This window comes from Tauraco erythrolophus, chromosome 17 (assembly GCF_009769465.1).
Source record: "Tauraco erythrolophus isolate bTauEry1 chromosome 17, bTauEry1.pri, whole genome shotgun sequence".
NCBI lineage: Eukaryota > Metazoa > Chordata > Aves > Musophagiformes > Musophagidae > Tauraco > Tauraco erythrolophus.
The window spans coordinates 9,137,539-9,154,043 of record NC_141481.1 but is presented as its reverse complement, the minus strand read 5'-3'; the positions used below and the strand labels follow the sequence as shown (position 1 = coordinate 9,154,043).

General features: G+C 39.9%; 1 protein-coding gene across 1 annotated transcript in view; it reads left to right on the top strand.

Annotated features, from left to right (window-relative positions):
• The first annotated feature begins 1,439 nt into the window (after positions 1-1,439).
• Positions 1,440-16,505, top strand: part of CHLSN (cholesin) — a 128,496-nt gene continuing 113,430 nt past the window's right edge. Inside the window, exons 1-2 of the mRNA XM_086622203.1 lie at positions 1,440-1,481; positions 2,914-3,080. Coding sequence (XP_086478329.1) covers positions 2,931-3,080 — 150 coding nt within the window. The 5' untranslated portion in view covers positions 1,440-1,481; positions 2,914-2,930. The remainder of the gene's footprint in view (positions 1,482-2,913; positions 3,081-16,505) is intronic.

Sequence of the window (16,505 nt, the reverse complement as noted above, 5' to 3'; positions counted from 1 at the left end):
GTAGGTACAAGTTACCACTGCTAATTCCATATGGTCTAATTTTATGCAATCGTGTGGTCAAAACTGATTTGACAGTATCTGTAATGCTGTGTTTAACCACAGGATGTCACAATAGGACACGTAATAAAACAATCGTTATTTTAGGAAGTCTAAACATGGGAAACATGCTTTCCCTATTCACGTTGGAACAAAAGCTTAAATTACAACTCTAAAATTAGATATCGCCACCTCCCGATTATCCTGTGTGCTCTAACGCCATGGCTTAGCTCTAGCGCATTGCTACAGTACTAGGACTTTTTTAATCTTTCTGAATAACATATAACTGGCCACACCTTCCCAAACAATGCTGTGTACCCCACCGGTGGTACGGGAAGGGGTTTCCAGTGGAGAGCAGCAGCAGCCAGGTGCTGACCATGGCGTGAGAACACGGACCAGCGCCGAGGGGCTCTGCCCAGCCCAGCAGCGATGGGTGGGGGACAGGATTGGCACCCTGCGGCGCTGGGAGGAGGTGGAAGATGAACGGTGTGACCCTGTTGGGACAGGAGAAGGGAACCGAGGGGTGGAGGTTCACCTCCTCCCATCGGTGCGTGTAAGAGCACCAGGAGCTGCTGGCACAGCGTCGCGGCTGCCGCTGGATCAAAAACCCTGTTTCAGGTCGTCATGAACAAACAGCTCCGTCTACGTGTTTGTTTGCGGGAAATATTCCTGTCCTCGAATTACCAAGGGGGAACGGAATCATAGAATCATAGAATCGTTAGGGCTGGAAGGGACCTTCAAAGGTCATCTAGTCCAACATCTAGTCCGTGTGTGTCTGTGCACACGGTATTTCTAGAAAATGAAAACACGGGAACCATCTGGTTCCCTGGAAAAGGAACCCTGGAACCAGCTGGTTCCCTGGAAGCCCTGTCCTAGGAGATGTTTTCTCGTCCTCGCAAACCGCAGCGCCCGCCTCTTCCCGGCGCGTTCCCTCAGCGGGCAGCGCCGTCTCGGACACGGAGCCTTCAGGATCCGCCGGCGACAAGGAATCCCCGCCGTTCCGCAGGGAGCCGCGTCTGGCTGCGTCAGCGGCTGACACGGCACCGGCTGGGCGGCACCAGAGCCCGCCCTGGGCACGGCACGGGGCGCCGGGGCGGTGCCGCCGGGCCCGGGGCTCCCTGTCGGGGGCGGGAGGGCCCCGCGACGGGCGGGGCCACCCGGGCAGCGGCGGGCGGGACACGATCCGCGGCCCCGCCCCGCCGCGGATCTCGGCGCAGGAAGGTGACGTCAGCGCGCCTGCATAAGCCGGCCGACTCCTCAGCACACGTGTTCCAGGTGGGCCTTTTAAGTCTGAGCGTGGCTTTCTATTGGCCACCCGGGGGATTGGCATGCCGGGAGCCAACCAGGCTTCTCCCTCTCTTCTTGTAGCCAGTGAGAGGGAGGGGGCGGGCTGCGGCGCCAAGCGTGGCGCTCGGTTAAATGCGCGGAGGAGGCGGCTCTGAGAGGTGCGTGCGGGGAAGGGGTGCGGGGCGGGCTTGTGCTCCGCGTCCGCCACGCCACGGGGCCGCTGTGAGGTGCCCGATGGCCGCGGGGGCTCTGGGGGTCTCCCTGTCCTGCTGAGCCCGGCCGGGGCTGCGGGAGGGTCGGGGCGGCGGTGGTGACCGGGGAGGTCGCGTCCTTCCCCCCGGTGCAGCGTCCCTCTTCCGGCCGCCGCGGAGCGGGCAGCTCGGTGCCGTGCGTGTGCTGCCGGGAGCTGGTGGGTCGTGCTAGAGACGGGGCAAGAGCGGCGCTTTTCCCGTGAAGGATGTTCTGGTGGCTGCTCTTGAGAACGTGTCGCTCGAATTTAAGAGTCGCAAAGCCTTGGCGCATCCCTCAGTGAAAGGAAGAAGCGTTCCCAGGGTCTCGTGTTGGGGAGCCAGCGGGCGGGTGCCCCCCCCAGCGCTGCCCGGGGCCCGCTGCGGCCCGGGCGGCGCTGTCGCTAGCGGCGGTGCCGAGGACTCGGCCCCTGTCGCTCTGTCAGGCGGCATCGCCCGTTCCTGCTCTCGGTTGTGCGGGCTCAGCTGTGTGAGCGCCGTCCAGGCGGCGTTTCGGTGGTGTTTTATCTTTCAGAGTGCTTTTTAAGTTAAATATTTGCGGTTGAGTCAAACGTTGTGTTTGTGCTGTTACCGAGAAAGTGACTGTGTTGGCACAACTCTTGAAAGCCACGTATATCAGATTTTTTTTTTTCTCACACAAATAACAAGCGGTTACAACTAGACCTGGTTTCAGAACCGGGTTTTCTGCAGCTCCTGTTTGCCTTTGCCCTGATGTCAGCATCAAATGGAAGAGAGTGCTTGTGAGACATAGTTCTTTAAGCATAATTTTTCCAAATTATGTATGTAAATAGAAAAACTTGCACTCAAAACAGAACTGATGATTGAAAACTATCTGAAAAGAAATAAAGTAGGCTTACTTTTTGCTTGTGAGCATGTGCATATGCACACACATGTATGTTAATGAGATGACTGACAGTCCCATTAATTTATTTGGAGCAGAGAGAGGTCAGGTTAGTGTTACCTGAGGCAGACGAGTGATTGCACGGTTAAATGTGGTGCGCTGTAACCTGCAGAAAGCACAGCATCAGTTATGGGGGATTGCTACCAGGAGGGTCCGTGAAGCGTTTTCCACAATGAGGCCTTTGAGGATAATAGGAGTTGAGTTTTCTACAGGAGAATGACATTTGAGTTTTACAGTAGCTTAGCTATAACGTATTCCTAAAGGAAACGTGATGAAAATTCTCCAAAATGGATCAACATTCAGTGCAGGCATACATTTCATAGTTAAGTAGTGAAAAATAGTTCTCCCTACCAGTGTAATTATAGTGTAACTCTGTCTGTAAGCGAGACTGACACAATATAAAAAAAGGTTCTAATTGCAGTTTGGTGGTTTCTATTACAGAGTAGTTCTATTTTAGAATGCCAAAAATGAATGTGGAAAAAAAAGAAAAGAAGGCAGAAAAAAAAGAAAAGAAGGCAGAAAAAAGAAAAAAGCTAAAGCAATGCGTGGCCCAAGAGGGAGAGCTGGAATTGGAAACGGAACCAAAGAAAAAGAAGCAAAATCTGCAGGTAGGTCCTCCCAGTTTTGACTGTTGAATTCAATAAAACGTGGATCTATTTCACTTGTGATGTGACGGGTTTAAAGATTCGGTACTGAATCCGATTGTACTATTTGATTCAGCTGCAATGATTCCTTGGATGTGTTATACCTAGAACGAAAGTTAAAAGAAGAGGACAAATGAAGTCAAGTCTGGATACGATTGTGGCAGTCCGAGTGCATGATTGCCGTTTGTTTTGGATGCTTCTGTGAAAGAGAACAGGCGAGAGAATGTGGGTGAAAGGCGAATGCAAATGGCTTTAAGCAACTGTCATATGGCAGTGTAGGCGTAGCTTAAGTCTTCATGTGATCCTGAGTGGCTGGAAAAACATGAAAGATGTTTTCTTGGAAATCCTCTTGATTTTTGGATAGAACGTCAAGTGGCCAGAAGGTGTCAGCAGTCTCTTTGTATTACTGAATGCTTTATGAATTAATTTCATGAGAATGAAATTAGCAATATCAAGATGTTATTAAAGTGGAAACTTAGAGCTGTAAGTTTTCTGTGATGGGAATGGTACATCAACAGGGTGATTCAATTCTGCTGTTCTAAGTGGTTACTGTAGAACATGGATCAAACAAATATGAAGTGGTGTGATACTGTGGAGAAGGAAAGACAAAGGTTTTTTCCTTAGGAATTATTGAGGTGATGTTAAGCTGTGGTCTTAAAACCTCTCTTACGTTTCCTAGCCTAACATAAAAATAGATGTGAAAGCTGCTTGTTACTTCATTTGTCGTGAGATGTATAACTTAATGGAGATCATGTAACTAAAACGAGGTACTACTTATTTTGTTTTTAGACTTTATTTAAGCTTATTGGCAAGAATATTTTTTGAGAGATTTTTGCATGCCTAAGCGGCTCTGGCTATTACATTTAGAGTTTGTGAAGCACAGTATAAGAAAAGCCAACCTATTGGCAGTGGCAGTGCAGAGATCTGTAAATTCTTGGAGTTTTGAACTCAGCAGAAATGTACTTAAGTAAGGAAAGTGCATGGCTATGTCTATATCAAAGCACAAATAGAAAATCTGGTATTTATAGCTTAATAAGAGGGAATGTTGGTCCTTTCCTTTGTAGGTGCTACAGACTTTAGATTCACAGTGCTGTAATTCAATTTGAGTGCAAATAATTTTCCAGGAGAAGACAGTGTGAAATCGAGATGTCAAAATTAAAGTTTTATTGCCTGTGACAATCTGTATGATTTCATGTAAAAGTGGAAAGAATCCTAAGTGGGCTTCAGACCCCTAGCAAGGAGGGCTTTTTTGGACCACCTGATCTCAAGTGATAAGTTCTTAGAATCTCCAAATTAGTTTTTGTTGGCCATGCAGTCTGTAGGAGTGTGAAGAAAAAGCAAGTGTTAAATGGAAAGAAGAATCTTTAATACTGTTAGGGAACACTACTAGGCACAACAGTTCTTAGAATTATAGAAGTTGGTGTCAGGGGGTGGCTTAAACATGTATAAAGTGTTAGTTTTAGGGAATACCATATAAGGGCTATGACAAGCCATTTTTTGGCATCAGCTTTATAAACTCTAACTGTTGATAGTAGGAAAGCATAAGTTAGTAGAACACATTTTTTGTTTGAAATGTCTGTTGAGAATGAAAAATGTTGGGCAGATCTTAAACAGTTCTACTTCAGAAATGGTTAATGAAAGTTAGCTGTTTCCCAGTTTGGTTGTTACTCGGGCTGTGTGCTCCCAGCTCTGTGTGAAACACTCGGTTAAGTCACAATAGCAGTTAGGCTTTAAAATGCTTTTGGTCGTCAAACCTTGTCAGCATGGAAAATGTCGTAGGAAACAAGGTAAAATTGCTTTGTGTGCATGGGAAGATCAAGAGGGACTCAGAGGCTCTAGTGGTGTCCTCAGTCTTGATGATTCCAAAGAAGAAGTTTGGAACGAAAATTAAGGCAACTGCTGAGAGTGTTTATTCTGCAGCCTTACTTTCTTCAATTTTATTTCTGTTTCTTTAAAATAAGCTGGAACCTTGATAGGTCTGCAGGTATTCCTGAACCATGATAACTGGATTCTGATGGGCTGTGATTGACTTTTTATGCAGTAACTGAATTAAAGTAAAAATTTTTGGCATTCTTGAAGTAAGAATGGGTAGACTCCAGTATCTCCTAAGGAGTCTCATATGTGATGGAAGGAAGTCAAAAGATAGCTGTATCACTGCTTCCTGTGGGAGAGAGGTTTCACTGGTTCATTAACTCACTTGTGATTTTTTTTTTTTCTGTTCTAATACAGCAATTTCAGTCTCCAAAGTGGAAAATGTAAATCTCTAATTGATTTTGTTATAGAGCTGCAGGCAGGCAGGTTGAACTGTGTCTTAAGTGACTGGATTTAGTATAATTGATCATTCCTTCATGAAATTAATTTCAAAAATTCTTACCAGCCTAAGACTAAAGCCCTTTCTTTGGAACAACTTGACCTTTCAGAGTAATCTTGATGTTTTATTGATTTTCATCTACTCAGTTTCTTCTGTTTACATTGAATAGTAATGAGCAATTCAAGACCAATATAAATGTTTTCATGAATGATCGTAGAACCACGCAGCTCTGACACATCCCTAGTGGAGCTGAGCAATACAAGTTTTTAAACTTAATTCAGCCTTGTGTTTTTTTCTGACAGATTTTGTAATGTTACCGTTTTATTTAGCTACTTGGCAATAAACCCCACATTTTAAACTTTGACTGGTTTTGTTTTTTTTTTAAATGTCTGGACATTAGTTTTACTTGGTTTTTAATGTTTTTGTAGTTTACTTACATACTTGTATGTTAAATCTCTAGTTTTGAATTGTCACATAACATAGGCATAAAGAGAAGATTTAAAATGTGCCGTCTAGACTGCTGGTCCGAAGTTAAATACTGGCTTCTTAAATAAAAAATTTCTAATGGATGTTGCTTTGAGACAAATTTTGTTTGAAAAGAGATATTTACAATATTGTTAACTGTTGTCTTGAAACAACAGAAGGGTTAGAAGTGCTTGTTTGTAATGACCTGTGTCTTGCTTCTGTTTATCAATTTCTTCACCTTTCAAAATTTCAGCTGCCTGACGGCCACGAAGCTTATGGAAACAGCAGTACTGACACAGCGTTGTAGGCAGGGAACACCGTGTTGTGGTCCCTTCGTTTATAAAGGCTATTTGAGTTCTGCCCAGAATGACCTTACTTATCAAAGGATCTTTTAACTTCGTCATTTAAGGGTAGATCTTGTTTCTCGAGCGCTGTGGTTTTCTATGGAACAGCAAGAAATTCTTCCAGAGTTGAATATATGTTACGCAAGACTCAAAATTCATAATCCACAGAAAAAAAAAAAGATAATTTCCTGTTCCTTCCCAATTTAACCTAGCAAACACTGTAACTTTAAGGAAAAATACAATGACTAAGAGGCGATCAATCTTTATAAATCAAATCCCCTTGTTCTTGGTTGAAGGGTAATGCTCAGTTAGTGGGTGTTTCCTTGTATGTTCCCTGTTATCTTCAGCATTGCAAATGGTTGGAGGAGGAGGAATCAACATTTTCCCCAGATAAAGGCAAAATCAGTGGGAAAGGAATTTAATTTTTGAGATTCCATACAGATAGTACAAACAATGGCAAATAAACAAGTAGCTCATGGTGTTTCTTTAATCAGAGGGCTGGTGTGCAGGTGCCCAAACAGAAAGGTCTGTTTACTAAATGGAAAATGGCAAAATTAGTAGGGAAAGGGTTTTTCTGTTCAGCTTTTTTGGAGGTTATCATAAAGGCCAATAAGGAGTTATTAAGTTAGTACTACAGCAAAGCAAGCTACAAAAAAAAATTATTCTTTAAAGTCATTGTTTGCTTGTAGTGATGGAAAACCCCATAAAATTATCTTTAAACTGTGGAGATAAATGTTTTGGCCCAAGCTTGGTGGAATAGATGGAATGCTACTTTGATGTGATCTCTAAAGCTGCTTGTAATCAGGTAACTGGGGTAGTAATTTGCATGTTTAATGAATGCAAACCAGGCATTCATGCTACAAAACCTATCAGGCAGATACTGTAAAGCTGTCATCAGGAAGTGTATTTATTTATTTGACAACCCACTAATTCATACCAAAGCCTGTTGTGGAAATAATGAGTTGTGGATGATTTGCAAACAAACTCAGTAATCCTTTATTGTTCCATTAATTTATTTTTTTTATTAATGGGAAACTTATCTTGTAACCATCAAAATAACTTGTTTTGTATTTTCCTATCCTAAAAAATGCCTTGAAGTTACACGTAGTGTGATGTTGCTGGATTTTCTTCTGATTACCAGGCTACCAATACTAGCTGTATCTTATATACATTAAAAATGTGTTTTGGAAGCTACTTCCATTGCAATTCCACTATCAACTCTTCCTGCATTTGCTTAACTTTGCTTTACTAGCTTAATCCTCTGTTGCATGCATTAGTGTTATTAATGCTATTAATTTTCGTTGGTTTTCTACATATTTTTTAAACAAATCTGAAGTATTGAAAAAAGGAAAAGAAAATCCAAAAAGTTAATTTTATTTAGCACAACCTCCTAAAATAAGAATCTTGTCTTGTAGTGGTTGGGTGTTTTTTTGACCATTTAAAAAATATCTCTAACATGCAAATAGAGTTTTGTCCATGTTATGAAGAGAAGATGACACAATCTTTCATCCTCCCTCCATCCCTGTGTCTCTCCCCATGCCTTGATGTAAGGACACATCAGCAGTTGGCAGTTTTCTGGTGATAAAGGGGGTGTGTGATAGCTATTTCTCAAAACGTCGACGTTAAATGTCAGTATGGATATTAGTGCAGTCTTGTTAGTCGGCTGGTTTGGGTCCGTCTGTAATTGAAATGTTGGGCCTATTTCTCTTTTCTTTGGGCTACCTGTCTGTTGAATGTTTATTTTTGTTTTATTCATGTTTTTTCTTACTTGCACAAATAGGTAAGTTTGCTGGCCCGTTTGCTTCCGATTGCCTTGCCACAGATTGGCCTTCTGATAGTTAAAAAAATTTAGGAAGCTAGAAACCCTTTAAGCATTTATGACTTACTGTGTGAGACCTTACTTGGTTTGTCTGCTTCCTTGTCATCTATGTACTATTTCTCAAATTAGGAAAAAGGAAAGAAAAAAACACCCCAAACTTTGAGGGCAGCTGCTTATGGGACTGAAACGTTTGTTTCCTGCTAACACTTTTTCATCAGAATCCTGAGAGCGTCTTTAAATTATTTTATTAAATTACCCATACATTTATTTTTTTTTTAAAGAGGTAAATTTGATTGTGACACCATATAGTGTTTATAGAGAATAGTATGCCTTTTGTAAACAGACATGTCTAAGAAGGTACAAAATAGTGTCTGAAATACGGATATGCATAGATTAGGCTGAATAATTTTACATTCCTTTGAAAATTATTTTTGTAATGGTAGGAATACATTTCCCAGGAAAGAGTATTCACAGCTGGGAAAACAGTTGCTACTTTGAAGATGGTTTTCCCAGGCGAAAGGCTCACGTCCCCAACTGTGTTTGGTATAAACAGTGTGTGGTGTATTTCTTACTTTTGTTTAAAGGAGTTGTGTGTTCTTTGTTGCATATTAACCAGCAAGAGTTTCATGCTAATTCCAGAAATTTGCCTTAATCTGTACACATTCAAAGTTAATTCCTCACTTTCGTTAATATAGCCAGGGTAATAAAGTGGTGGTGAGTTTGGTGGTGAAACACAATGGTCCCTTCTTGGCTATTAAGACAGGAAATTCTTCCTTCTCTTCTCGGAGCACGTACGTGATGTTTCCCCGCAGATCCCACTCTTTACTCAGTGGTGAGACCTTCCTCGACGGTTCTTGTAGGTTTCCAATATAAATCCTTGCTTTCATGGCTTAGCCGCAAATATCTTCACAAAATTGAGATTCAGCACAGGATTCCCACTTGTGGGCTGAATTTGTCGAGTACCATTTTGGGCAGCTGTTGGAGCAAGGAGCAGAGGTTAGGTCTGCTGGACTATGTGTCACCCAGCTCCTGTCCAGTGAGAGCACTTCTTTGACCTTTATCAATTATGATTTTTCTGGTTCTATGTTAATGACTTCTAACTCATCTTAGAGAGAGGCATCATAAATTAAAATTGCTGGAAAAGGCCCAAATCTTTGAATGTAGAAAATTTGGCACAAAACCTCAAAATATGTATAACTTCAGTTAAAAAAACATGTCCATTACATGTTTGAATTCACAATACACATTCACTTGGCAAGAAGTGAAATTGTAAGCTTGAAAAGACAAATGTTTGCTACGTTCTGATACAGGATAATGGGCAGAGAAATGGGATTTCAAAGGTAATTGTTGTTGGCAGGGCTTGAAACTTGGAAGTGTGCACAGTATAACAGATTAATGCAAGCCTGATTCTTGTGGATTTGTTACTTCCTCTTTATTGCTCTTGGTACTATTTTGTTCGTGTTAATTTGTTCAAAACCCCTAAAATGGCACAGATTTGCATATTTAAAATGTTTATTCTGAAAAGCATAGTTTTCCCTGTCCTTGGCAGAATGCTACTGCTTTTTTAAACAACATGGGAGTCTGGTATAAGGGTTTCTATAAAATACAAATTATTGTGTGTTGATGGAATAAAGGTAAAAATAAAAAAAAACCCCACACATTTTTTGAGGAGATAAAAGGAGAAGGATGGCTACTTCCACAATATGAATGAGAAACTAGAATTCTTTCACCAGAAGCTTCCTCCTCCAAAATACCTTTTCTGTTTAGATGCAATACTAAATACTAATACTACTGAAAGCTTAGTGTATCTTTATATATGTCAATTAATAAATCAGATAAAATACATAAGCCATAGATAAAATGGCTCTTGAGTATTAGATGAAAGCCAGACAGATTAATAAACACTTGTAAAGTGCTTGACATCCAACAGGTAATTAGAACAAAAAATTAATCTTTCGACTTTCGGAAACAGCCTGAAATAACGAGGGTATAAGCATGAAGGTATTTGACAGGGGAACCTCTGGTGTAAAGAACCAGACTCCATCTTTGAATGCATTTACTTATTTCTAATTGAATCCCACAAGAGTTCTGCAGGACATCAAGCAGAAGATCATCAACTAATGTTTTATTCAATTTCTCAGCATTATCTTAATAATTTGCATCTGTAATCCAGGCTTTTGCAAACAGCATATATAGACAAGAGAAGACAAAGCTGTGCTCCTACTGTCTGAGTCTGAAACATGTCAAAACTGGTCGGAGAATGTGCTGAAGACTTAGAGCTGCATTACTTAAAAAGGAGCAGAGAGGTTAAATACAACGGAGTAGAGTATGCAAGGAGAGTACATGCTTTCAATGACTGGCATTCTGTCCTACCTTTACGTTAGGTACTGAATCATAAATGGGACTTAGTTGTGCTTACCCACTTGGAAAATAACTAGGTGGTTACAGAACTGTTATACTGAGCTGTAAAACAAAACTCAGTGGAATTAGTCATGGCCTTTTTGTGGACTCGGAGTACTGACTTTGGAGCCTTCATGACCTCGTTGGCTGGTTCTTTTTTTCTAGTTACCTTTAGAATAGGCAAGTTTTTCCTATGTTATTATAAAAGTCCCATCTTTCATGTCTCTTCTTACATCTAAGTCTCTCTCTGATTTTTCTAAAGGCATTTTTAATAAACTTGGGGGGATTTGTTTGTTTGTTTCCATGGTAAAGGTTTACCATGTTTCATTTCAAACATGGTGTCGTCTTTACAAAGATTTGTCTAGATTAAGGCATGGTCAAGTTTGGGCTTTGAATAGGAGTGGCCAACTGTCCTGATCCAATAGGTCTTGTCATAAAATCTTCTGGCCAAGACCCAAAAGATTTCACTGAGAATCAGTGAGAGTCAAGGAGAGCACAAATCTAGCAGAGGACAGGGACAGTTTTCCATGGATCCTCATGGACCCTTTGTTACAGGCTGAGCACGCAGCTACGTTCTGTGGGATCTGATGTCAACTGTTGCAGCACCTTCATCAGCAAGTTTGCACTCCTGATTGCATGACACTTCAACAGTGTCACACACCATCAGGCATCTCTAGGTTAGAGTGAGAAAATAACATGTCACGTTTCTTGTGGTTCAAAGAGTATTAACCTTTTAATATCAGAAGTAATTATTCTCACTTTATGCATTTGAGAACCAAGCAAGCTTATAAATCTAAGTTCCCACAGGTGTCACTATCTGTATCTTCTTCCTGTCTTGTTATTCGATCATCAGATAGATGTTTGAAATATCATGTAATTTAAATGAGCTCTTTCCTTGGTTTCTCTCTCAATTTGCTGTGTGCTTCATTAATAACTAAGTATTGGAACACAAGAGTTAAAAGGTTTCTATAGTTGGGTATAGGCTATTTCTCTTTTGTAGTTATGAATGGAGAGTGAGTGAAAGGAAGAAAATCTTATTTGTCATTATATTACTGTTTCTATTGAGAGAATTCCCAGGAAAGGAAACATTTCTGCTGCTGAGGCAGAAAACAGATCTATCTCCACCACTATTAGGCAATTCTACCACAGAGCTCTTTCTATAAAAATAGCCTTAACTCCAATTTCTAAGATAATTTAACAATATTCCAATAATTTTCCTGTTTATTTAGTATGTCTTTTTTCCACAATTTTTCTGAAGTCCTTCCAGAAAACACATTCCATGCAATTTAAAAATGTTTTAAGCATTTTCAGTCATTTTTTTACTTGGAGGTCAAGTGAATTTGGACTTGTAAGTGTGTTCCAAAGTTGCTCCTTTGGAAAGGCTTACCCTGCTGCATTAAATATTTATTTACAGTAGGTATATTTAAAGTGTTAGGTTTTACTTTTTGGTAACAAATAGTTCAGTAGTTTGTTAACTTAGACCTTAAAAACTTCTGTCTTTTAACTGTAGCAGCTGTTTGAACAATTTGAGAAAATAGGTTGGAAACTCAAATATGGTTTTATCGCCAGGGTCGAACAACTTCAAAAGCCTTTCTGAATCCACAGGTTACTTTGTGAGACTCAGTCATCCTTAAATGTTGTAGTGGAATTCACTGGACTTATGTAAAATAGCTGAAGTAGCACGTAAGAGACTGAACCGAAAGTAGTGAGCTGATCCTGCACTGCCTGCAGTCCTGGGAAGGCATGGCTTCTTGTTGTCATCTTGGGTGGCTGGCGCGGTGTTTTCTTAGTTTATTCTTAGCTGGTGGCTGTGTCATGCTGCCATGTGGTGGAATGGAAGTCTAAAAGGAAGCCAAAAGCCAGGGGCTAGAAGTTTGGTGTATCATATGTCAATGTGGAATAAATAGTTTGGACAATGCTGTTGAAGAAAGGACACCTAAAGCATAAATATGACTGGAAGGTGTTCAGGTTTTCAAATCCAGTGTGTGTGTGTCTGAAATGTAGCGCAGAGCCTGTACCACGATATACCTCCCCGACAGCAGAGCCTGAGAGCGTGCAGAGAAGGTGGTCTGGATGCATGCCTGAAAAATGACTTGTTCCCTGGCATCTGTTGTTGCAGATCTAACATAAAAAAATAAAGTGCAATTCTGTGGTGGACGTGGTTTATTGGTGACACATTTATTAAACAGAATGTAATAATAATAATAACTTTTTAATGTAAAGAGTCTCTGAAGGAGGAATGGCTAGGTCTGATTGTGTACCAATGGGCTGCTGGAGATGTAACTGGTAATGTAAGCGTCAACTTCTGCTGCAAAGATACGATGCAATCAATGGCATTAAGCAATTAATTTGGCCCTATGCTCTTCTATGGTGAAAGTTTTAAATATTTGTCTGATGGTCTGAATGGGTAAGGTAAGACTTTTGGAGTGGAAGGGAAAGATACTGTCCGTTAAATTAAAATTAAACTTTGTTGTTTTCATTCAAAATCAGATTAATTCATTGCTTCACCTTCATGAATAGCGATTAAGATTCAAACCTGCCTTCTTATTATGCTCACTTGTTTTTCCTACTTATGCAGAAACAAGTTCAAATGGAATTAAATGGTAATCAGGGTTGAACTTGACATCCTTTTACTTACTGTAAACCACTTTTAAACACATTTCCTATGTGACAATTCTAACCATTCAAAATTGTCCAGACAACCTTTTCCCTTTTGGAATCTTAATAAGCAGCTGAGAGAATACAGCAAAATCCTTACATGGGAAAAATTTCAGTTAGCTTCTAACATAACTCAATGGCTGGAAAAAAGATTACAGCCTCCACTGTACAGCCAGTGAATTTTTGTTTGTTTGTTTTTTAAAGCTTACCTATTTGCAAGTTTAGTACTAGATTTTATATGCCAGATAAGCCATTTTCGATTAATAAAAAACCTGCAGATTGCTTTGGGGGAATGTGAGATGAACCTGTATCTTTTTCATTTGATAGAAACAATTTTGAAGAAAACTATGTTTTAAGAATTCTGATTTCTGCTTTTTAAAAAATTTATTATACAGTCTATGTTGTCTTTTGGAATTAGTGGGTGACTATTCTGAATGCTAGTCTTCTGATTTTCTATGGAGCAGAAGGGGGAAGGGAGGGGTGACTTTCCATGGATCTTGCCCGTATTATGTCAGTGTTGCACAGAATCTGGATCGCCTGACTCATTGATTCAAATTCCCTGTCACATGCCCCCACATCATGTAATGCTTTTCATAAACTAATAAAACTTGTCTTTAGACTGACTGACTTTGCTCTTTCTGGACATGGATGCGTTGTGCCTGCACAGTTGGTAATTAGTGTGTCTCCTAAAACTGTTAAAAGGACGCAAAGCTACTGCTTCTCTTTAACACGTTAGAACGGTCTCAGGTTTCTCTTTCTCTCATCTCTTTCTACACAGCTGAGGGAAGACTCTGGCTTTTAGTTGCATCACCTAGTGTTGCTTTGTACTGTTTGGATTTATTTTGTTTCTAGATATTCAATAATACTCTGTGCGTTCAAGACATTTTTGTGTTAAGGTATTCTTTTCAAAAGCAGTTAAGGGTTTCAGGGATTGGTTTCTTTTTTTTCTTTTTTTTTTCTGTTTGCTTTTTCTAATACTACACTTTTCTTGTCTGGAGACTTGATATAGACTATTACAGCAAAGATTGTAAGTGTCTGCGATAAACAGGTTTTTAAGTCTCATAGTTGTCATCAGTCCAGCGTTTTAGAAAGGCATATGGAATCCTTTCCTTAAATTAAACAATTTGTGAGATACCAGAGACAAAAGTTAAGTGAAGTAGTTTAAAGAAAACTACATGAAGTACAGGTCTTTTGGTTCATGGATAAGCCATGGTAGCGAGTTATTGCAAGATGATGGGCTGCAGAAAGCACGTTGTATATATAAATACATGAAAGTTGTATGGGATTTCTGTAAATAGTACTTTGTACATGTTTACTGTTTTAAGAAAAAAAGTTTTGGGAAGAAGTGTGCCATTTCTTCACCTGGGAGAGGACTTTTTATTTAATGTAACTAGTATGCTTAAATTTAGTCCAGACACAGTTCATAAGCCTATACTAAAATATCAACAGTAGGAAACTCATCGGGTAGTTTAGATTTGTAATTTGGTTTGAAATGTGCAATAGGTTGTTTCAGGTTGAGCAAATATTGTTTTCTTCATAGTATAGTGATCTGATCTTTCCTAGATTTCACTGTGGTATCAGGACATTACTGAATATGATCATGTAGAAACAATTTCATAGTATGTATGAGCAGGCATTTGCTGTTACTCTCTGTTTATTATTACAAGGTTCTGAGCAAATCAAAGTTCTTGATTTGTTATCTACAGTGGGTGATGAAAGTGCTTCTACCACAGCCTTGATCAAAAAACAGCTTCCTATATTGGAAGGGAGGAGGAGGGGAAAGGAGTTTACTCCTATAAAAACAAAATAAGCAACAGCTACAATTGGGAAAGTGTATTCCTGTAACCCCAAATAAATTAATTATTCATGGCAAGTGTCAAGATTACACAAACCTAACATATCTGTAAACTCAGGGGATGTGTCTTACTTCATGGAATTGCATTTCCAAGAGAATTATCTGTTCCTTCAGTGTTGTCTGAAATAGCTGTCTTTCACGGTGTGATTAATGTCCACTGGCAGTCAATAGGATGTGAGTAACTGTGACTAATTGCGAAAGTTAAAATAAGGAGGAAAAAGGGCTGTGTGTGATGTAGCACAGTGGCATGAGGTTTCTTGCTAAGCGTTGTTTAGCAGCTCGTTCTATGCAGAGGAGGCATGGCAATGCTTGCATCTTTCTTGAGCAGATATATTTGGTGTTCTACAGGAAAGAAGTGACTAAATGACATTTTTCCTTAGGCTGTGATTACCAGTCGCTTGCAAGTAATCAGCTGTTGCCACAAACTCCACCCTGCAGTTCCTGTTTCTGTTGCAGGAATATCTAGCTATCTATTTCAAATTCTGTCATCATCTTGTGGCCTTTCTGTTTATAGGTCAAGTCTTCTGTGGCCAAAGCTTCCACTAGGAAACTCTGAAGTATTTCGTGAGAAATATGAGTGGAATCATTGTTTTCACGGTTTTCTTTTTTGCTTAGTAATTTTAGTCATTGGTTTAAGTGTCTACATTTAAAAATCCTTCAAAATCCATTCATCTGCTAATTAATTCATATGTGACTTTTGAAAATAGGACAAAGCATCTTATTCTGCAGGGTTCTGCTGCTTAAGTCAATGAGCACAGAGGTGAAACATTCACTTAAGAGACGCAGCAAGTGGTGATTTAGTGATCCTGCACACTAATCTCTAGGAACTTTATAGCTTCCTCTGAACTAATTCAGCAGTAACCTGTGCCTAAACATCAATCAGATTTAAAACCCAATTATTTTCTAGCAGAAGTTAAAAACTGCTGTTTTCAAGTATGTCGTGCTAACATTTGTTTTCTCAGTATAATTAATCTTGAAATGAGCAAAGCAACCAACATGCATCTTAAAATATTGAAAGGCCAGTGGAGGTGAGATGGACAGTTCACAAAGTGCAAATCTGGTAATAGCTAATCACACTTCCCATTACATAAGTTCTTCCTTCCTAAAACCTGAGGTTTCTGTTGTTTTCATAAGCAATTTTTATACTCTTTTGCAGAATGTGAGTTTTGTTAAGCCACGGCATTTTGTTCTGGCAATCAAAATAGGTCTGCTAAACGTAAAGAGGTCTCGTGCAACTTGCATTTAAATCTGAATGCAGATACGAAGGTACATCTGTGTGCACTGGCGTTTTTGACAAAGGGCCCAATTATGTCTGTCCTGGGAAAGAGTGTCTTGGGCGATCCTTAAAAGACAGAATGAAGCATTACAATTTGCTTCTGTGAAGTTCTTTGAGATGAACAATATAGTTACAGATTATTTCAGTTTTGATCAAGTACTGACGTAAACAGTAGATTACATTTATGAGACAAAAACTCACCAATGTGCTAGATTATATTAAGATTTTTAAAAAGTTAATTGTGGAAGACATGCTAGAATA